The sequence below is a fragment of the Marmota marmota genome, unplaced genomic scaffold (genome assembly GCF_001458135.2).
Source record: "Marmota marmota marmota unplaced genomic scaffold, marMar, whole genome shotgun sequence".
In the NCBI taxonomy this organism is placed as follows: domain Eukaryota; kingdom Metazoa; phylum Chordata; class Mammalia; order Rodentia; family Sciuridae; genus Marmota; species Marmota marmota.
This window is the reverse complement of record NW_026000226.1, coordinates 384,615-405,808: the sequence shown is the minus strand read 5'-3', so window position 1 is coordinate 405,808 and position 21,194 is coordinate 384,615. Positions and strand designations below refer to the sequence as shown.

At 33.8% G+C, this 21,194-nt stretch overlaps 1 protein-coding gene across 2 annotated transcripts in view; it reads left to right on the top strand.

The window, feature by feature from the left end:
- The window catches only part of Hook3 (hook microtubule tethering protein 3), a 102,924-nt gene that overhangs the window by 58,473 nt on the left and 23,257 nt on the right, over nucleotides 1-21,194 (top strand). For both annotated transcript variants that reach the window (XM_048792881.1, XM_048792880.1), the window contains 4 exons: nucleotides 8,453-8,563; nucleotides 9,275-9,362; nucleotides 15,292-15,361; nucleotides 18,791-18,931. In XM_048792881.1, coding sequence (XP_048648838.1) covers nucleotides 8,453-8,563; nucleotides 9,275-9,362; nucleotides 15,292-15,361; nucleotides 18,791-18,931 — 410 coding nt within the window. The remainder of the gene's footprint in view (nucleotides 1-8,452; nucleotides 8,564-9,274; nucleotides 9,363-15,291; nucleotides 15,362-18,790; nucleotides 18,932-21,194) is intronic.

The following is a 21,194-nucleotide window of genomic DNA, read 5'->3' as shown; positions in this document are numbered from 1 at the left end:
CAAAAAAAAAAAAAAAAGACACACAGAGAGAGAGAGAGAGAGAGAGACAGAGACAGAGACAGAGAAAAAAAATTGATAAAGCTCTGTAACCTCCACCATGTGCACAGGACATGATCAGCATGATTAATAGGGGCATTTCTGTGTGTGTGTATGTGTGTGTGTGTGTGTGTGCATGTTTGTGTGTATGTGCATGTGTGTATAAAAGTGGAAACATCTCATATGTCCTTCAAAAGTAAAGTAGATAAATTTTGGAAGAGTCACTCAATGGAATAATATACAGCATTAACAATGAATAGTAAGTATAAAGCAATGCCTATCAACATGAATGAATCCCATAAATATACTGAGGAAAAAAAAAAGTCAAATAAAGAAGAGTATTTCTTTTTTTTTTTACTTTGAAGCCAGGGGTACTCTACCACTGAGTTACATCCCCAGCCCTTTCAATTTTATACCCTGAGATAAGGTCTTGTTGAGTTGCCAAGGCTGGCCTTGAACTTGTGATCCTCCTGTTTCAGACTCCCTAGTAGGTGAGACTGTAGGTGTGCCATGATGCCCTGACAGAAGAGTGTTTTCACTGAATCATTTATGTAGTTTTGGAACATGTAAAAATGTAATAAATTTTGAGGAATAAACAGATATGTCGCAAATGTATAAAAAGATGCGTGGAACAAAAACCATATAGCAATACAGAAGTTACCTATAACAAGGGAGAAAGTGTTGTATTTTTAAGCATGTATTTACTGTATTATACCTGTATTATACTTTTGCTGTTGTGGGTTTTTTTTTTTTTTTTTGGTACCAGGGATTGAACCTAGGGGCACGTAACTACTGAGCCACATCCCTATTCCTTTTCATTTTTTGAGACAGGGTCTTGCTAAGTTGCTTTGGGCCTTGTTAAGTTACTAGGACTGCCCTCAAACCCAGGATCTTTCTGCCTCAGCCTCCCTAGTAACTGGGACTATAGGCATGTGCCACCATGCCCAGCTTTATGGAATTTCTTAGAGCATTGTCAATGTAATAGATGTTCTAGTCTATTCTTTGAAGTGATTATATTACCAACAAAATGTTTATATGGATTCCTTTGCTCCCCCACATCACCAACACATAGTATTGTCAAATTTAAATTTTGCCAATTGGTGAATATAAAATAGTGTCTCCTTGTGATTTTACTTAGCATTATGCAGATGACAAATATATGAACTGACCATATTTCTTTTGGAATTTCCTATTTTTATCTTTTACCCATTTTATATTTAATTCTTTTTCTTACTCATTTAACTTTTTTCCCCCTGGTACTAGGGATTCAATCCAGAGATACTTTGCCACTGAGCCTCAACTTTAGGTCTTTTTATTTTTTATTTTAAGAAAGGGTTTCACAAAGTTGCTGAGGTTGGCTTCAAACTTGCAGTCCTCCTGTAATTTATAAAACCTTTTATATGTTCTTTATGTTAATTTTTTTTAATATTTATTTTTTTAGTTTTAGGTGGACACAATATCTTTATTTTATTTTTTATGTGGTGCTGAGGATTGAACCCAGTGCCTCACGCATTCCAGGCAAGCACACTACCACTTGAGCCACATCCCCAGCCCTTAATTTTTCATTTCTTTAGTTTCATTGTTCATTTCCTATAGATGTCTGACCTGCCAATATTTTTTGAGTCCTAATTTTAATGTAATGAACTTTAAATATCTTTTTCTTTATGATTTGTACTTTTTATCTTAACACATTATTTTCTACATAAAGATGAAAGTCTAATCTCTTCATTACAAAGATTTAAAATTTGTTTTGCATATTTAGATTTATAATCCATCTGGAATTTATTCTTTCCTAGGATGTGAGAGAAATCCATTTAATATTTTTGTCTGTGTGGATATGTAATGGTCCATTCTTCTTCCCCAGTGACCTACAGTTCTACCTTATATATTTAAAGTTTTCATTTTATATATGGGTTTATTTCTGGGCACTCTATTCTATTGGTGTCCTTGTTTATTTCCATGCTTCTACTACACTGTCATATTTTCTGTAGATATTTAGTAATTTTGCTTTTGGTAGAGAAGGCTCTCTTACCTGTCCTTTTTCAAAACTGTCTGTTCTTGGACCTGTTTTTTTTTTTTTTTCCCCTCTAAACTCAAAACCCTTGGAGTTGAAATTCCATTGAGTCAGTTGATTGTTTGGAAAGAATTGACATCTTTGTGACAAGAAGTATTCCTATGTATGAATATATCTCGGTTTGCATTTATTTAGGTCTTCAGTGTCTTTCAGTTTAAGCTCTTTTAAAGATCATGCACATATTTTACTCATAGGTATTTGTGGTTTTGGTTGTTTGTATAAATGTAGTTATTTGATGGAAGATACCATTTTCCATTTGTTGATGATTTATACTAATGAAATAGATTTCTTTTTCATTTTTTAAAATTTTAATTTGTTATATGACAGCAGAATGCATTATAACTCATATTACCCATATAGAGCACAATTTTTCATATTTCTGGTTGTACACAATAAATAGATTTTATTGGTTGATTCTGTAGCATTGCAAAATTCTCATATTACTTATGATAATATCTCTTTAAAGGTGATATAGTGAACAAATGAAAGTAATTTTGTTTCTTTATATTCCATACCTTCTTTTCCCTCCAGTATCAGCACACCTGGCCTTTAATACAACTTTGTGTAAAAATAATAGTGGGAAACCATTTCATATTTTTTATTATGTCCAGAATATTATTTTTTAATTATACTTATTGGCACATTTTAACTATACAAAATAATGGATTTCTTTCTCTTTTTGGAACTGGAGACTTAACGTAGGGGCATTTTTGCACCTAGCTACATCCCTGCTCTTTCTTTTTTTTTTTTTTTTTTTTGAGACAGGGTCTTGCTAAGTTGCTGAGGCTGGTCTCAAGACTTATAGCCCTCCTGCCTTAGGTCAGTGGGATTATAGGTGTGTGTCACTGCAGGTGGCTAAATAATGGGTTTAGTTGTCATATTTTCATATGTGTATATAATATACTTTGATTGTATATACTTTTCCCATTACTCTCTTTTCCTCCATTCTTCTAGTTCCTTCCTCCTTCTAATAGTCCCCTTTCTATGTTCATGTCATCTTTTTACCCCCTAGATTCCACATATGAAAAAAACATGGAATACTTATCTTTGAGTCTGGCTTGTTTCACTTAACTCGTTGATCTCCAATTCCATCTATTTTCCTACAAATGACATGATTTCATTTTCTCTATGGCTGAATAATATTCCATTGTGTGTATTTACCACATTTGTTTTATTCATTCATGTATTGAGCATCCAGACTGATTCCATAAATTTGGCTATTGTTAATAGTGCCATGACAACATAAGTATGGAGATATTTCTATTGTATGCTGACTTTTGTTCTTCTGGGTATTTACCTGGGAGTGATATAGATGCTGGGAATATTATATGGTCCTTCTATTTTTAGTTTTTGTGAAATTTTTATAGTGTTTATTACTAATTTACATTCCCACCAATAGCATATAAGAATTCCTTTTCCCCACATCCTTACTCGCATTTGTTGTTGGGTTTTGCTGTTGTTGTTTCCTTGATAATAACCATTCTGTCTAGAGTGAGATAGTATCTCAGTGTAGTTTTGTTTTGTTTTTTTAGTTGTAGATGGACACAATACCTTTATTTTATTTATTTTATGTGGTTCTGAGGATTAAACCCAGTGCCTTACCCGTGCCAGGCAAGTGCTCTGCCACTGAACCACATCCCCAGTCCTCAATGTAGTTTTGATTTGCATTTTCTGTATATGTGTGTATGTACATATATGTGTACACATATATATTTTATTTTTATGTGGTGCTGAGGATCGAACCCAGTGCCTCAGAGGTGCTAAGCAAGCACTCTGCCACTTGAGCCACAATCCCAGCCCATTGATTTGCATTTTCCTGATGACTAAAGACATTGAATATTTCGTGTATTTTTCAACCAGTTGTACATCTTATTTTGTGTTAAATTTTTTTTTAGTTCCTTCTATGTTCTGGATATTAATCCTGTGTTGGATGAACAGTTGGCAATGATTTTCTTCCTTTCTATAGGCAGTTGCTTTACTCTGTTGATTCTTTCTTTTGCTATGCAGAAGTTTTTTCATTTGATATAATTCCATTTGTTAATTCTTACTACTATTTCCTCAGCTATTAGAATCCTATTCAGAAAGTCATTGCCTATAATACTGATTTCAAGTGTTTTACCTATGTTTTCTTCTAACAATTTTAACATTTCAAGTCTTACATAAGGTCTTTGATCCATTTGAATCAGTTTTTGAACAATTTCAAAATCTAGTTTTCAACCATCAGCAGGTAGTGGTTCACTTTTGACCTCACCATTTGTTAAAGAGGCTCTCTTTCTCTAACATGTGTTTTTTGCCCCTTTGCCAAAAATCAGATGACTGTAGATGCGTGTCTTGCATCTATTCCATTGGTCTACATGTGTAATTTTATGCCATTTCCATGATGTTTTTGTTACAATAGCTCTATATTATATTTGGAAATCAGTATGGTGATTTTATGAACATTGTTCTTTTTTTTAGGATTGGCTAGTGTGTTTGGGGTCTTTTGTGCTTCCATGTGAATTTTAGAATTGTTTTTTCTAGTTCTGTGAAGAATGTATTGGTAATTTGATGGGTATTGCATTGAATCTGTCAGTCACATCCCATAGTATGGCCATTTTACCAATATTAATTTTCCCAGTCAATGAATGGAGAGGTCTTTCCATTTTATGATGTGTTCTTCAATTTATTTCTTCAGTGTTTTATAATTTTTTCCTTGTAGGAGGTCTTCACCTCCATGGTTAGGTTTATTCATAGGTATTTTATTTTACTTAAAACAATTGTAAATAGGATTGTTTTCCTGATTTCTTTGTTTTAATTTCTCAAAGAATTCAGTATTGGTGTCTGGGAAAGCTATCCAACTCTTCTGTGTTGATTTTGTATCCTGCTTCTTTGCTGAATTTATCAGTTCTAAGAGACTCTTGGTGAATTCTTTAGGGTTTTCTAGGTATACAGTTATTATCTTCTGCAAACAGTTTTCTTGTTACTGATCTATTTAGATTTTTTTAAAAATTTTCTTGTTCAAGTTTGATAAGTCAAATATATCTGTAAATTGTTTCTTCTAGATTTTTTTAAAAATTTTTAATTACACCTGGACGCAATATCTTTATTTGTTTATTTTTATGTGATGCTGAAGATTGAACCCAGTGCCTCACATGTATAAGGCAAGCACTCTGCCACTGAGCCATAACCCCAACCCCTCTTCTGGATTTTCTAATTTATTGGCAATACAAGTTTTCAAAATATTCCCTAATGATCCTATCAATTTTAGTGTACTTCTTGTAATATCCCACTTTTTTCGTCTCTAATTTTGTTTGGTTCTTCTCTTTTTTGGTTAGCTTGGTTAAGGGTTGGTCAGAATTGTTTATCTAATCAATTCTTTGCTTCATTTATTCTTCGGATTTTTCTTTAGTGTCTATTTCATTTATTTCTACTGGTTCTTATTATATCTTTCCTTCTACCAATATTGGGTGTTGTTGTTTTTTCTTGTTTTTCTAAGTCATCATTAGGTTATATCTGAGGTCTATTTTTCTAATTTAAGCATGTGTTGCTATAAACTTCCCTCACATTTGCTGTATCCCATGTGTTCTTTTTAAAAAATATTTTTTACTTATACATGGACACAGTATCTTTATTTTGTTTATTTATTTTTGTGTGGTGCTGAGGATTGAACCCAGGTTCTCACATGTGCGAGGCGAGCTCTCTACCACTGAGCACAACCCCAGCCCGTCCCATATGTTCTTGTAGGCTGTGTTTCCATTATCATTTGATTCTAGGAATTTTTAAATTTCTCCCAGTTTACTATAAAAAATACATTGTTCAATATGCATATTTTTGTATAATTCCTAAGTTTTTCTTGATGTTAATTTCTATTTCATTCTGTTGTGGTCTGATAAAGATATAAGAAATAATTTTATTTGTGTGAATGTATGTGTATATTAGGATTTGCTTTATGGCCTAGAATGTTATTTATTTTGAAAAATGCTCTATGTGCTGATGAAAAGTATGTATATTCTGTAGCTGTTAGATGGAATAGTCTGTAGATGGCTATTAAGTTCATATGATCTATAGGGTAATTTAACTCCAATGTTTCTTTTCTCATTTTTTGCCTAGATAATCTATCCATTGGTAAGACTAGGGTATTGAAGTCCCCACTATTATGGGACCTTTCTATCCCTTTGTGTCTTGTAGTGTTTTTGTTTGTTTGTTTTAAATAAAATTGGATGCTGCGAAATTCAGTGCATATATATTTACAATCATTATATTTCACTTGATTGATTGTACCCTTATCAGCATATTGTGATCTTTGGGGTTCTTTTGACCAATTTTGGTCTTTGTTGTCAGATGCAGGGATAGCCATGCTTGCTTTTGGATTTCATTTGGATTATCACTCTGCATCTTTTTACCTTCAGCCTGTATGTGCCTTTGTCAGTTTCAAAGAGTTGGGTCTTGCTTTTTAATCCATTCAGCCAGTCTGCATCTTTGCATTGGAGAAATTAGATCATTTACATTCGGGGTTGTTATTGCAAGGCAAATTACCAGTTCCTGTTGTTTTGATATTATTGTTTTATATGTTTTAAATCATCTTTGTTCATTTCTTTCTCTTTTATTTGTCTTAGGGGTTTGATGGTTTACTGAAATAATCATGTTTGATTCTATCCCACTTCTCATTTGCTTATCCACTTATTCATATGTGTGTGTGTGTGTGTGTGTGTATAATTTCAGTTGTAGATGAATACAATACCTTTATTTTTGTTTGTTTTCATTTTTTTTTTATTGGTTGTTCAAAACATTACAAAGCTCTTGACATATTTCATACATTAGATTCAAGGTGGGTTATGAACTCCCATTTTTCCCCAAATACAGATTGCAGAATCACATCGGTTACACATCCACATTTTTACATAATGCCATATTAGTAACTGTTGTATTCTGCTACCTTTCCTATCCTCTACTATCCCCCCTCCCCTCCCCTCCCATCTTCTCTCTCTACCCCATCTGCTGTAATTTAATTCTCTCCCTTGTTTTTTTTTTTTCCTTTTCTTCATTTTTTTTTTTTTTAATGTGGTGCCAGGGATCAAACCAGTGCCTCACACATGCTAGGCAAGATCTCTACCACTAAGCCACAACCCCAGCCCATCTACTTATTCTTTTCCATGCTCTTTTGGTTGTTTATCTTGGTTTCTCATCTGGGTGTAGGATTCCTTTGAGTATCTTCTGTAATGCTGATTTAGCAGTCTTGAATTCTTATCTTAAAAAGTCCTTTTTCTTCTTAGATTTTGAAGGATATCTTTTCTGGATGTAGTAATTTTGTTTTCTTTAGGGCTTGAAATACATTATTCCATGTCTTCCTGACCCTTAGAATTTCTGCTGAGAAATCTGCTATTATTCTTATGGGCTTGCATTAATAGGTGACTTGGTGCTTCTCTTACAACTTTTAATATTCTTTCTTTGTTCCAACCTATTGATAGTTCATCTTGGAAAGGTTCTTTTCTGGTCATGTTTATTTGGAGTTCTAAATGTCTTCAGTACCGATGGCCACATCGTTGCTAAGATGTGGAAACTTTCCACCTATTATTTTACTGAATAAAATGCCATTTACCTGTAGTGGGACTCCCTCATCTATCACTTTAATTGCTTACTTTACATTTTCCCAGATAAGGCTAAGAATAAAAATTCAAGCATAATTCATCTATTAACTGGCTATGATTGTAGATTTATAAATCATACTCTTTTAAAACCCAAGTACTTGATTATCTTTCCAGCTGAAGAATTTTTGTCCTAATCCATCTTTTTACTACCTTACTACCTTTTAGAGCCCAAAGCAGTTTAATAACCACTTAACTCCTATTAAACTGGTACTGGCAACTTCTGCATGAACTTCTCACTTTATCTTAGCTATGTGATTGGATACCTACCCCAGCATTTCTTTCTCTCCTTCTTTTTCTTTGTGGTTGTTTTTTCCTCAATTCAAAAAGGATTTTAGACTACCCAGTTAGCTATATTGCTGGAAATGAAAATTCCGGAGGATTCTTTTATAATTTTCAGCACTGTTACTCTAGATGATTCTGATTTGGGAATTCAGTGTCTAGGCAGATTTTCATTTCTGTTTTTCTCCATTGTGTTCAGCTGCTGGGTTATATGCATTCATTTGAGTATTGATGGGGGGAGGGGGTTTTCATAGACTTGGAGAAGAAGAAAATGGTTGTTTCTTTTTTGTGGGGAGGGGATTGGGTTCTGGAGATCAAACCCAGGATCTCACACATGCTAAGCATATGCTTTACCAGTAAGCTACACCTTTAGCCCCCATAATGATAATTCCTAATGTTTCAAATAATAAAAATTAATGGTATCTTTCTGTATCAGGTAGTAGAACTGCAAAATAGATTATCTGAAGAATCAAAGAAAGCAGATAAATTAGACTTTGAATATAAGCGGCTAAAAGAAAAAGTTGATAGTCTTCAAAAGGAAAAGGATGTAAGTATGTATATTAGGCATTTTGATTTTGACCACTGATAAATTTAGACAATTATATTTAATTCGTGTTTTAACTACATTAATTCCTTCTGTTCACGAATTTAAAAATTAGAGATTCTATTTATTTTTAAATTATAAAAAATTCAAAAAAGATTCCATTTGTTTTGGAAATAGATCTAAAATAAAATATGAATTATTTTACTTCCATTCTAATTTTTTAATATTTATTTATCTTTTCTACCACTATTGCCTCTTTTAAAGTGTTTTGCTCTTTCTGTAAATTTGTGTAGTTTTTCTGCTTTCTATGTGATTAATTTATAAGACATTTATTTTTCAGCATGTTTTGAATATTTTAAAGATATTTTTGCTTTTCAAGGTTTATGAATACTTAGTTTTTATTCTTTGATCTTTTGTGTTTAATGAAAAGGATGTTAAGAAATTAATTCCTTTTACTTAAGGATGGAGTAGATAGCTCTGTTTCTTATGTTTGACTGTGTGTTGCATATTGCCTTGCAATAGTGGACATTCAGTATTATTAAATGAAAAAAATTTGTTTTAATCTTTTTCTTTATGATCTTTCCATAAAAGACCAAAATGTAAAGCATGTCCAGGTTCACTGTTGTTTATCATTTTATTAGGTAAGGCAAAGACCACTGATGAATAAATTCATAAAGCTTGAAGCTGACCTTCCTTGTTTATATATCCTTCCAGAGATTAAGAACAGAAAGGGATTCTCTGAAGGAAACTATTGAAGAGCTTCGTTGTGTGCAGGCTCAGGAAGGACAGCTCACCACTCAAGGTAAAACATCTTGTTAATCCAAACAAGGTGATTTATTTCTGATGATTACCAAAAACATTAGGTTCACTTTAAGATAAAAATGAAAAATTGGTTCGAGGCAATAAAATTGATACGAATTTTTAAACTCTTACCCAGATTATGGAAAATAGGCTATAGTTATGGGACCAGATTTACTTGCCAACTTTTAGAGAAATTTGCTGGCATTTGAGTTTTTATTAGGTCAAATCATTTCTCTTTTTTATACCTTTAAAATAGACTTTATTTTTAGAGTACTTTTAGGATCACAGTAAAATTGAAGACACAGATTTCCCATAGACCCTATGCCCACAAACATGCATGGCCTCCCTCATTAACAATGTCCCCCACCAGAGTACATTTGTTTCAATGATGAATGTATATTTTTTATCACTGGGAGTTCATACTAACATTAGGGTTAATTCATATGGGTCTGAATAAATATATTGACATGTATCTACCATTATGGTATCATGCAGCGTATTTCCGCTGCCCTGAAATTCCTTGTCTGCCCTCACCCTATTCAGTCCCCACTAACCCTGGGCAACCACTGATCTTACTGATCTTTTTTTACTATCTCCATAGGTTTATTTTATTCAGTAGCATAGAGTTGGAATCACCTAGTATGTAGTGTTTCCAGATGGGCTTCTTTGTTGTTGTTTTTAAATATATATGACTGTAGAGTGTATTTTGACATATTATACATACATGGAGTACAACTCATTCCAATTAGGATCCCATTCTTGTGGTTGTACATAATATGGAAGTCATCTTTGTTAACCTGGAAATTCATTCTGAAAAACTCCTCATGTCTTCTTTAAAAGTATATCAAACATTCTGAGTCAGTGTTTTTTCATTTCTTTGTTTGTTTTCCCTCTGCTGAGAAAAGTGGAATGGATTTTAATCCATTAAGGAACATCTCCAAAATCTATTCTTCCTCACTTGAGAGAATCAACACTCAGCTCACTCTTCTACTGCTCTTGCATGACAGTGGAGGACTGTGAAAGATTGATGACTTGAATAGCTTTGGTTTGTTCACTCCCACACTAATAACCAGTCCCGCTTGTTAGTTAGATAAAACTGGAATATTTCTTTTCCCATGACTACCCTTTTTCTTAATTCCTTATTTCTTCTAAAAACCTGCTTATTTATTCCTTTACCTTCTAATCTGCTCCTATAGTCTCTCTTTTTTGGGGGGAAGGGGGCTTACCAGGGATTGAACTCAGGGGCACTTCACCACTGAGTTGGTTAGTGCCTCAGCCTCCTGAGCCACTGGGATTACAGGCATACTCCACTGCATTCAGCTTCCTATAGTCTCACTTAACTAGCTCTCTCACCTGGCCTCATTTTCCAACTTATTCAGCCTGCCTATCAACTATTTTGACCATTTTCTCATCACTGCTTTCTTTTCTTCTTACCTTGTTTTAGTCCAACCTTGTCAAACCTTAATTTAGGCAGCCTAAAGCCCCTCCCCACACACATTGCAAATTGCCAAAGTCAACTAAAGAAAAATATATCTTTCTTAATTATCTTCACCAAAAATTCATCATTTTTTATATAATTGGATCTTCATTGCCTGCCTGGCAGTTTTTTCACTTGTCTCTAATCAACTCTGCTTGAGTTTTTCTAAAATTTTGACTCTAACCTGAACTTTAACCTTTTTATTCTCAGCTCCTGTATCATCAAGAAAAGGTAGACTATCTCATGTAAACTCTCATGTTTCTGTTTGCTACCTAACAACCTGTATATTTTTACCTTCTTTATGTACATACCCTTTGACCTAACGATTTTACTCTAGAAAATTACCTTAATATGGCTTAAGGCATTGTTTCTCATAGTGAACTTTAAAAACAACCTAAAAATTCAGCAATGTAGAAATGGCATTCTCATTTGGCCGTGTACTGTAGAGCCATTAAAAAGAATAAAGAATCTGGGCATGGTGGTGCATGCCTGTAGTCTCAGCGGTTTGGGAGGCTGAGGCAGGAGGATCCTGAGTTCAAAGCCAGCCTCAGCAATTTAACAAGGTGCTAAGCAACTCAATGAGACACTGTCTTTAAATAAAATACAAAAACAGTGCTGGGGATGTGGCTAAGGGTTAAGTGCCCCTGAATTCAATCCCTGGTACAGAAAAAAAAATAATAATAATAATAAGGCAAATCTTGTACTTGCCTGACATGAAGAGATGTGTATGTTCCATCAGTAAGTTAAAAAAGAAGGGGACAGGGCTGGGGTTGTGGCTCAGCGGTACAGCGCTCGCCTATCAAGTGCGGGGGCCTTGGGTTCGATCCTCAGCACCACATAAAAATAAATAAATAAAGATATTGTGTACAACTACAACTAAAAAATAAATATTAAAAAATAAGTAGGGGACAGCATTCTTGATAGTCTCTCAGCAAACTAAAAATAGAATGAAAGTTACTCAGCCTACTAAAGGGTACCCATGAAAAACCTACAGCTAACCTCATATACCACATACTTAATGATGAGAGACTGAATTTTTTCCCCTCGAATTAATGCCAGGATGTTCACTCTCATCACTTCCATTCAGTGTGGTGTGAGAGTTTCTAGCAAGTGTAGTATGGCAAAAGAATGAAATAGAAAACATCTAAGATGGAAAATTTTGAAAAATGTAAATCTGGTGTGGAATCCCAGTGGCTTGGGAGGCAAGAGGATTGCAAGTTGAAAGCCAGCCTCAGCAACTTAGCAAGGCCCTGCCTCAAAATATATATATATATATTTTTAAGGGCTAGGGATGTGGCTCAAATGGTTAAGTGCTCCTGGATTCAATCCCTGGTACCAAAAAAAAAAAAGAAAGAAAGAAAGAAATGAGATCAGTGTATTTCTGTATACTACCAGTGAATATTCTGAAAGTAAAATTAGAGTGATATGAAAAAGAAATGACATTCAGGGCTAGAGGTATAACTCAGTGGTACAGCACTTGCCTAGCATATGTGAGGCCCTGGGTTCAATTTTCCAGAACTGCAAAAGAGAAAAAGGAAAAAAGTGCCAAGCACAGTGGTGTACGCCTATAACCCCAGCAGTTCCTGCAACTCAGATGGCTGAAGCAGGAAGATCACAAAATAAATTTTGTATTAAAATAAAATTTGAATAAGGGCTGAAGGTGTAGCTCAGAGGCAGAATGCTTCTTGGTCCAATCCACAAAAAGAAGAGAAAAAAAATGAAATAAAATGCTTAGGAATAAGTTTAAGAAAGAAATGCAGGACTTGTACACTGAAAACTATAAAGCATTGCTACATAAATTAAAATAAGGTCTAAATAAATGAAGAGGTCTCTCATATTCAGATATTAAAAGATTCAATACAGTTAAGATTACAGCTTTCCTTACATTGATCCAAGGATTCAGTGCAATCCCAATAAAATAATCTCCAGTGGACTTTTTTGTAAAAATTGACAAGCTGATCCTAAAATTAACAGGAGGATCACAAGTTCAAAGCCAGCCTTAGCAACAGCTAAGCAACTCACTGAGACCCTGTCTCTAAATAAAATATAAAATAAGGCTGGGGATGTGGCTCAGTAATTGAGTTGCTACCCAGTTCAATTCCCAGTCCTCACCCCCCCTCAAAAGACATAGCAATCAAAGTAATTTACCACATTAACAAAATGAAGGGAAAAACAACTGTTCACCATCATGTAAGTAGATGCAGAAAAGGCCTTTATGTGTGTATATACTTATGGTAATGGGATTTACCCAGGGCCTTGCACATGTTAGGCAAGCACTCTATCACTGAGGTGCACTCCCAGTTCTTTTATTTCATCATGAGATAAAGTCTTGCTCAATTGCCCAGATTGGCCTTGAAATTGCAATCCACTTGCTTTGCCTCCTGAGTATATTCTCAGCTGAGATTATAGGCATATGCTACCATACCTAGCTCAGAAAAAGCATTTTACAAAACCCAACATCCACTTATAATGTTAAAATCTCAGTATAACTAGGAAGAGAAGAAAATTTCCTCAATATGATATTTAAAAATACGAAAAACCTGTAGCTGGGGCTGGGACTCTGCAGTAGAGCGCTCGCCTAGCACATGTGAGGTGCTGGGTTCAACCCTCAGCACCACATAAAAATAAATAAATAAAACAAAGATATTGTGTTCAACTACAACTTAAAAAAATAATAAAACAAAACCTGTAGCTAACATCATATTCAATGGCAAAAACTAAAGCTTTTCCTCCAAGATCAGGAATAAGACAAAGATGCCCACTATCATCAATTCTATTTAATAAAGTACTAGAATTCCTAACTTGGGCAATTAGATAAAGGGTGGAGAGAAAAGAATTTTAAGAGAAAATTAAATGTTTAGAGGAATATCTTGATGACATTGAATTTGGCAGTGATTCTCTGGAATTAATAATAGCAAAAGCATAGGCAACAAAAGAAAAGCATAGGACTTTTGTCAAAATTGAAAACTTTTCTTCATCAAAGGACACCTTTAAGCAACTGAAATTAACCATAAAATAGGAGAAAATATTTGCAAATCATCTATTTGGTAAGGAATTAATATTTAGGATATACAAAGATTCTATAAATCAATAGCAATAAACACAAAACACACCCAGGCATGGTGGTACAGGCCTGTAATCCCATCTACTTAGGAGATTGAGGCAATGGGATTACAAGTTCAGGAGTGGCTAGAGCAATTTAGGAGACTCTGTCTCAAAGCAAAAAATAGGTTAGGGTTATATTTCATATACCTGCCTAGCATGTATATGCCAGGCCTTGAGTAGCACTTACTTGGCATGTGTGAAGAATTGGGTTTGATCCCCAACACCTCATACAAAACAAAACCACAACCAGTTAAGGTAGCTAATACTCTTACTCACCCTAAAAAAAAAAAAAAAAAGTGCTGATGAAGATACGGAGAATTGGAACTCTTATACATTGCTGGTAGGAATGATCAGTGCTGTAGAAACCAGTTTGTTGGCTCTTGAGAAAGTTAAACATAAAATTACTGTATGATTTAGCAGTTCCATTCCTAAGTGTATACCCAAAAGAATTGAAAATGGTGGACTAACCAGATGCTTGTGCACAAATTTTCATAGCAGCAGCATTCACAGTCATCAAAAGGTGAAAGCAAGGCTAGTGTCTGTTGATGGATAAATGGATAAACAAAATGCATTTGTATACATAGGAATATTATTTGGCCACAAAAGGAAGGAAATTCTGATACATGCCAAAATATGAATGAATCTTTAAAACATTGTTTTAAGTAAGCCAAACACAAAAAGACAAATATTGTATGATTCTACTTATATGGGGTATTTAGACTGGGCAAATTACTGAGACAGAAAGTAGAATAGAGGTTACCAGGGACCAGGAAAGGAAGGAATGGAGAGTTATTGCCTAATGTCTATAGAATTTCTGATTTGAGTGATACAAAAGTTTTGAAAACAGGCAGTGGTATTGACTATATATTGTGAATATACTTAATGCTACATAGTTGTATACTTAAAATAGTAAAATACTGTAAGACTACTACAGTGAGATCTTGTACTTGAGAAAATGGTGATTTTTTTTTTTTTAAAAAACCAGAATGCCTAATTTGTTTCCCAAATGGCTATGTTCATGCTATAAGTTAAGACTGCTAGTTTTTTTTTTAAAATTTGCCCTATATTTATTTATTTATTTTGAGAGAGAGAGAATGAATTTTATTTATTTTTTAGTTTTCGGTGGACACAGCATCTTTGTTTGTATGTGGTGCTGAGGATCGAACCCGGGCCGCACGCATGCCAGGCGAGCGCGCTACCGCTTGAGCCACATCCCCAGCCCAGAAAATGGTGATTTTGTCTGTTAAAATTAATGCTCAAGATAGAGTTTCCTCTAAAGTTTGTATTACTTAACTAAAGGATGTAGTTGTGCTTTCTGTTAACCTTGTATTTGCATCTGTGTTTATAGGATTAATGCCTCTGGGCAGTCAAGAATCTTCAGATAGCCTCGCAGCAGAGATTATTACTCCTGAAATCAGGTAAGGAGATTATGATGTTCACAGTCACACTGCATAATATTTGTGGAGAAAAATGATTCCTTTAAAGTGTAAAGAGAACCAGTTCTTTTTTATTACTAATACTTTGAACTTGAATTCAGTATTAAATTTTTATGTTTTCAGCATGTTAGAAGCTTTCTTCAACTGGCCTAACAGATAACTGATCTTCTCATTTCAGTAGGACAATCTTTCACACAAAGTAAACTAATACCCTCAACAAACATTTAGCAATGAAAATATTTGGCCAAAGACAAAGGTTATGCTTAGCTATCAGCCTGCAAAATAATTTTAAGGTTTTATCTACTAACCACTTGGAATGGTCTGGGAAAGATACAGTGCTATAGAGAGGAGGAAACATCTCCCTATCTCTAAATACTCTTCCCTCAGTAATAATCCTCCTTATTTAGCCAAAGCATCTTTTAAAATTCCATTTAACTTAGCATATATATATGAATGAGAAATGGGTTTGGGGGAAGTCTTCAGTTTCCAGAAGGAAAATGCTTTTACCTTTTCTGGGCCTATTTGCTCCTTTTTAAAATGGACGCTGACCTTGATGCTTCAGGGGTAGGTGTGTGGCATACAACTGTAATCCCAGCTACTTAGGAGGTTGAAGCAGGATGATGGCTAATTTGAGACTAGCCTGGGCAACTTATTGAGATGCTTCCTCAAAGTAAAAAAGGGCTGGGGGTATACCTAAATGGTGGAGGGCCCCTATGTTCAATTCCTAGTACTGAAAAAAAAAGAAAAAAGAAAAAAAATCTTTGGAATTATTAAGTGGAATAATGGTTGTGTAAAAGTTTTATAAACTGTAAAAGTTGAAGTAAGTACTCATTGAATAAATGATTTTTTAATTTAAGAAGTACAAACAAAAGAAGTATAATTCAACATCAAGTCTGGAGATACCTTTATTACTTCCTAATATGTTACATTATAATTGAACCAATAAAATTAGTTGAATGGATGAATACTTATTATTTAAAAACATTTATAAAAGTCTATGTCCCCTCAAAATTTTTTACAGTGGCTCTCTAAGAAAAGAATAATTATAAAGATTTGACAAGGTTTTTTTTTTTTGCATATTACTAGATACAAATTAGAATATGCTGTATGTCCAGAAGAACTGTCAAAAAAAATGAAATGATTAGCAGTGATGAAAAGTTTGCAACTTAAGTCATAGACAGTGGGATATTATTTCGTACTTTTTATTGATGTTGAGTGAGAAATTGGAATACTCAAAGTAGGGGAAAAGATTAAAGTAGAATAATTTTTTTTAAGCAAATTAACAAAATGTCTCATCTAAAAGTGTGCTTATCTTTTAACTGAAAAATAACACTTCTGAGAATTAATCCTAAGGAAATTTTTTGTACACAAAGGTATATCCTATTAAAATGTTAAAACTCAATTGATAATCTGCCCATAATCGGACTTTAATGAAATAACTGATTCACTTATATATTTTAACAGTATGTCACTTAAAATTTATTAAAGTGGGGCTGGGATGGTGGCTCAGCGGTAGAGCGCTCTTCTAGCACATGTGAGGCCCTGGGTTCATTCCTCAGCACCACATAAAAATAAAAAAATAAAAATTTATTAAAGTGTAGTTAATAATAAAGATTATGAACTTTTAACTGTAAATAGCAGCTATGAGTGCAATGTGTGTTGTGTGGTACCATTTTTTAAGCAATGTGTACTGTATGTATACACATATAGAAAGCTATATTTAAACAATAGTTCTTTTGCATCAGAGAGTTAAAGAGAGTTATATTTTCTTTTATCTTTTATTCCCTACAATGAAGGTGTGTACTTTGTAATTGAAAAATACAAAGTTATTGCTGTCCATATACAAAATATTTCACATTCTATATGATTTCTTGAATTGAGTTGCAAGGTTTTTTTTTTTATTTATATATGACAGCGGAATGCATTACAATTCTTATTACACATATAGAGCACAATTTTTCACATCTCTGGTAGTATACAAAGTATATTCACACCAGTTTGTGTCTTCATACATGTACTTTGGATAATAATGATCATCACATTCCACCATCATTTATAACCCCGTATCCGCTTCCCTCTCCTCCAACCCCTCTTCCCTATCTAGAGTACATCTATTCCTCCCATGCTCCCACTCCCTATGCCACTATGAATCAGCCTTCTTATATCAAAGAATACATTTGGCATTTCGTTTTTTGGGATTGGCTAACTTCACTTAGCATTATCTTCTCTAACTCCATCCATTTACCTGCAAATGCCATGATTTTATTCTCTTTTATTGATGAGTAATATTCCATTGTGTATATAAGGGCATCTTGGTTGGTTCCACAGTTTAGCTATTGTGAACTGTGCTGCTTTAAACATTGATGTGGCTGTGTACCCAAAGGACTTAAAAACAGCGAACTATTGAGTTGCAAGTTTGATTCATCTTTTGGGTAGCAAAAGTAAAAGTACTTGAGAAGATTTATGGTGTTTACAAAATAAGAGCTGGTTTTAATATGTATGTTTCTCATTTTGATTTGTTTTTCATTAGAAGCACAGCTTTTTATAGGATTTGGTATCCGAAAGCACTCTCTTCATGGGCCCGTCTAAAGAAGACCCTGTATAAAGAAGAAATGAATTATATATTTAAAGAACATTTTCATATGAATAAATATTTAATTATATTAGCTCTGTAATAAATGTGGTTACCAGTTCAGTGTGACTGTTGCTTTTAACATTCCTCTATGTAAGCTTTGGCTTGGCACAAGAATGAATGCAAAGCAATGTAATCTAGTAATCTGACTCTAATAATTCACCTTGTTAGAAGACTACACTTTTACATATCTCTAGGATTGGGTGTGCTGAATTTCTTGAAAACAGTCCTCCAAATGATTGGTAATGTAAGAGCTTGGCTTTAGAGGTCATGTTTTCTTATGAGAACCAAAGAACAAGAAAACATAAATTTATTCACAGCTTAAATATTTAAATCAGAAGGGAAACAGGATTTTAAAATGCCTTCATTATAAGTCATGATATGCAGAGATTATTATCTTCAGATTATTCCTTGTATAAAGAATTTAAGAAATGATGGTGGAATGTGATGATCATTATCATCCAAAGAACACGTATGAAGACACAAATTGGTGTGAATATGCTTTGTATACAACCAGAGATATGAAAAATTGTACTCTATATGTATAGTAAGAATTGTAATGCATTCTGCTGTCATATATAAATAAAAAAGAATAAATTAATTAAAAGAAAATAATTTAAAACCTGAAATGGAATGCCTTAACAGTTAGAAAGAAGCTACATTCATTGCAGGTACTTTTTCACTTATGTGTATTGAGTCTGTAACTATACATGAGTAGATTTTTTATACCTATATTGTATTAATGTACCAGGTAATCAGTTTTCGTTTTGTTCATTCAGGGAGAAACTTATTCGTCTTCAGCATGAGAATAGAATGCTAAAAATTAATCAAGAGGGTTCAGACAATGAAAAAATTGCCTTATTGCAGAGCCTTTTAGATGACGCAAATCTACGCAAGAATGAACTGGAGACAGAGAACAGGTAGAGTATATATAGGTGGCAGCATCCAGCCATAGGCACTCCCTATTTGCCTTATTTTTGATTCCCTTAAACAAAGAGAATTTGGAATTGTAATTTGAAAAAGAGTCAAATGCTACTATATTGCCTTTGAAAAATACTTTATTTCTCCACTTAGACTTGCCAGAAAGTATTGTATATCTTTCTGTTAGCATTATCTTCTTGATTTTTTTTTTCAAGCAAAATGATACTAAAGCTCTACCATTTATCCTTTCTAATCACTAGTTAAAAGTAAAAAAGAAAGAAAACTAATCATTTAGTTTAGCCTTTTGCAACAATTTCAATTCTTATTTCATAATCAGGGTAATAAAGTTTATTGTTTTCATGGGCTGATGGTTTCAGAGGATCCATTGGCATGGAGTTGAATTGACAAAGCATTATTTTTTATAATCTGGTATTTATTGTGACACTAAAAGAAAGTCATTTCTCTTATGAGCAGTTCAGTTATTTTGAGAATTTAGAATCTGTAAATTTAACAAGAAAATCACTTTTCTGAGAACTTGTAAGTTTTTGGTTACATTAAAATGAGCAGTTTCCTTTAACAAAGGTTACTTTTATATTTTTGTTGTAACTGTCTTTAGATTCTTTTGGGAAATGTTTCTTAAATAATAAACATAATATTTTCCTTTTTCTTACTGATGTAATATTCTGTCTTTAGGGAGACTTTTCATTTTTATTATATAATTTATATAATTTCATAGTTTGCCTGATATTGCAGATTCTTTATTATGCCTGATTGCTTTGGCCTTTTGTAAGTGAGAGTCAATCTTGCGAGTCATAATTGTTATGACAGTTTTATATATCCTACCCTTCTTCCTATAGCTTTAAAAGTTAAAGCTACCAAAGCAGAATCAGCAAACAGTATACATTGGCATAAATGCCAGAGTGATTATAAGAACACCTAACATTAAATACAAATGGAAGGAAAGCATTTTTACATCAGTTCTTAGGAACATAGAAAATGAGTGTTTTTTAAAAAGTATTAGAAAAAGTAGAAAATGCAGTAGGTGTAGGAGGGATTATAGAAAACAGCTTGCTGCTGTTTACAACTTAGTGTTATATTTGTTTCTTAAATTACAAAACTGATGACAACCTACCTTTAGATTATGATCACCAGTGATCTGTGATTATAACAACTAATATTTATTAAGCAACTGTTTTTTCCAAACATTGGGCTAAGTGTTTTAGACATGTTCTTTCTTATTTTAACGTAAGTTTTACAGAAGAGGGAACTTGGGCTCAGACTCTGGCTTCCTGGCTTTGCAGTCCTTGTACCTAACCTATACCCACCTTCTTGCCACTTTATCTTCTACTGTTTTTGTAGAACATTTACTCTCTTTCCTGTCCTCCTTTCCTCCTCTGTAAATCAACCTAAATTTGTTCTTCCTGAGTTTATAAATATTTACCTTATCTCTACCTTGATCTTGTAATAGATTGGCAACAGGAACCTAAGGTTAGTCCCATTGTGTCTTGTTTACTTGTTATTTCACGCTAGTTTATTTAAATGTGCCATTTACTCCTCAATAGATTTTACATATTTCTCATATTCTTATTCACTCGCTAGTATCTAGTTCTGAACGGTCACTCAGTGTCATCTTTATCAGCCAACCATCTTCATAACAAGGTTTGTGTATAAGCCCTGGATTTTCTGCACATGGCTCATTAATTTCAGTTATTTCTGATAGAGGAGAACAGAGTTCACTGGCAGTTTTCACTATTTCCAAAACACCAAACTCATCTTGTTTTATCAATTTTTGTCCCAACTTCAAGCAGACTACAGTAAACATTTCCCAGAGCTGCCTTCCCAGTGCAAAATCGCTGATTCCCACTGTTTCAGTACCATTTTCTGGTCTTATCCATTCATGTTTCTCTGAACTTATGCACAAAAGCGGAGCAGACCCCATACACAGTGTCCTGGGGACCCAGCCCTCAGCCACTCTGCATCATTCATAGGGCTATGTTTGAAAAACTATTGAGAGTGGCCATGTGTGCCTTGGCCACCCAGTGGCTTAGACTAAGAGTCCCCACTGAGTCTTTTAACCTTAAATATAATTGGTTAGCCACCCCATATGTCAGCTATTAGTAGGCCATGTTTGTAGTAGGCCTCCAAAGTCCTTTCCAGTGAGTCACTTTTTTTTTTTAAATCTGTAGTTCTGTTATTGATGAAACAATATTAGAAGAGTGATAAAAGATTGAGAGTGGAGCCATAACAAAATTGCTCAGAGAA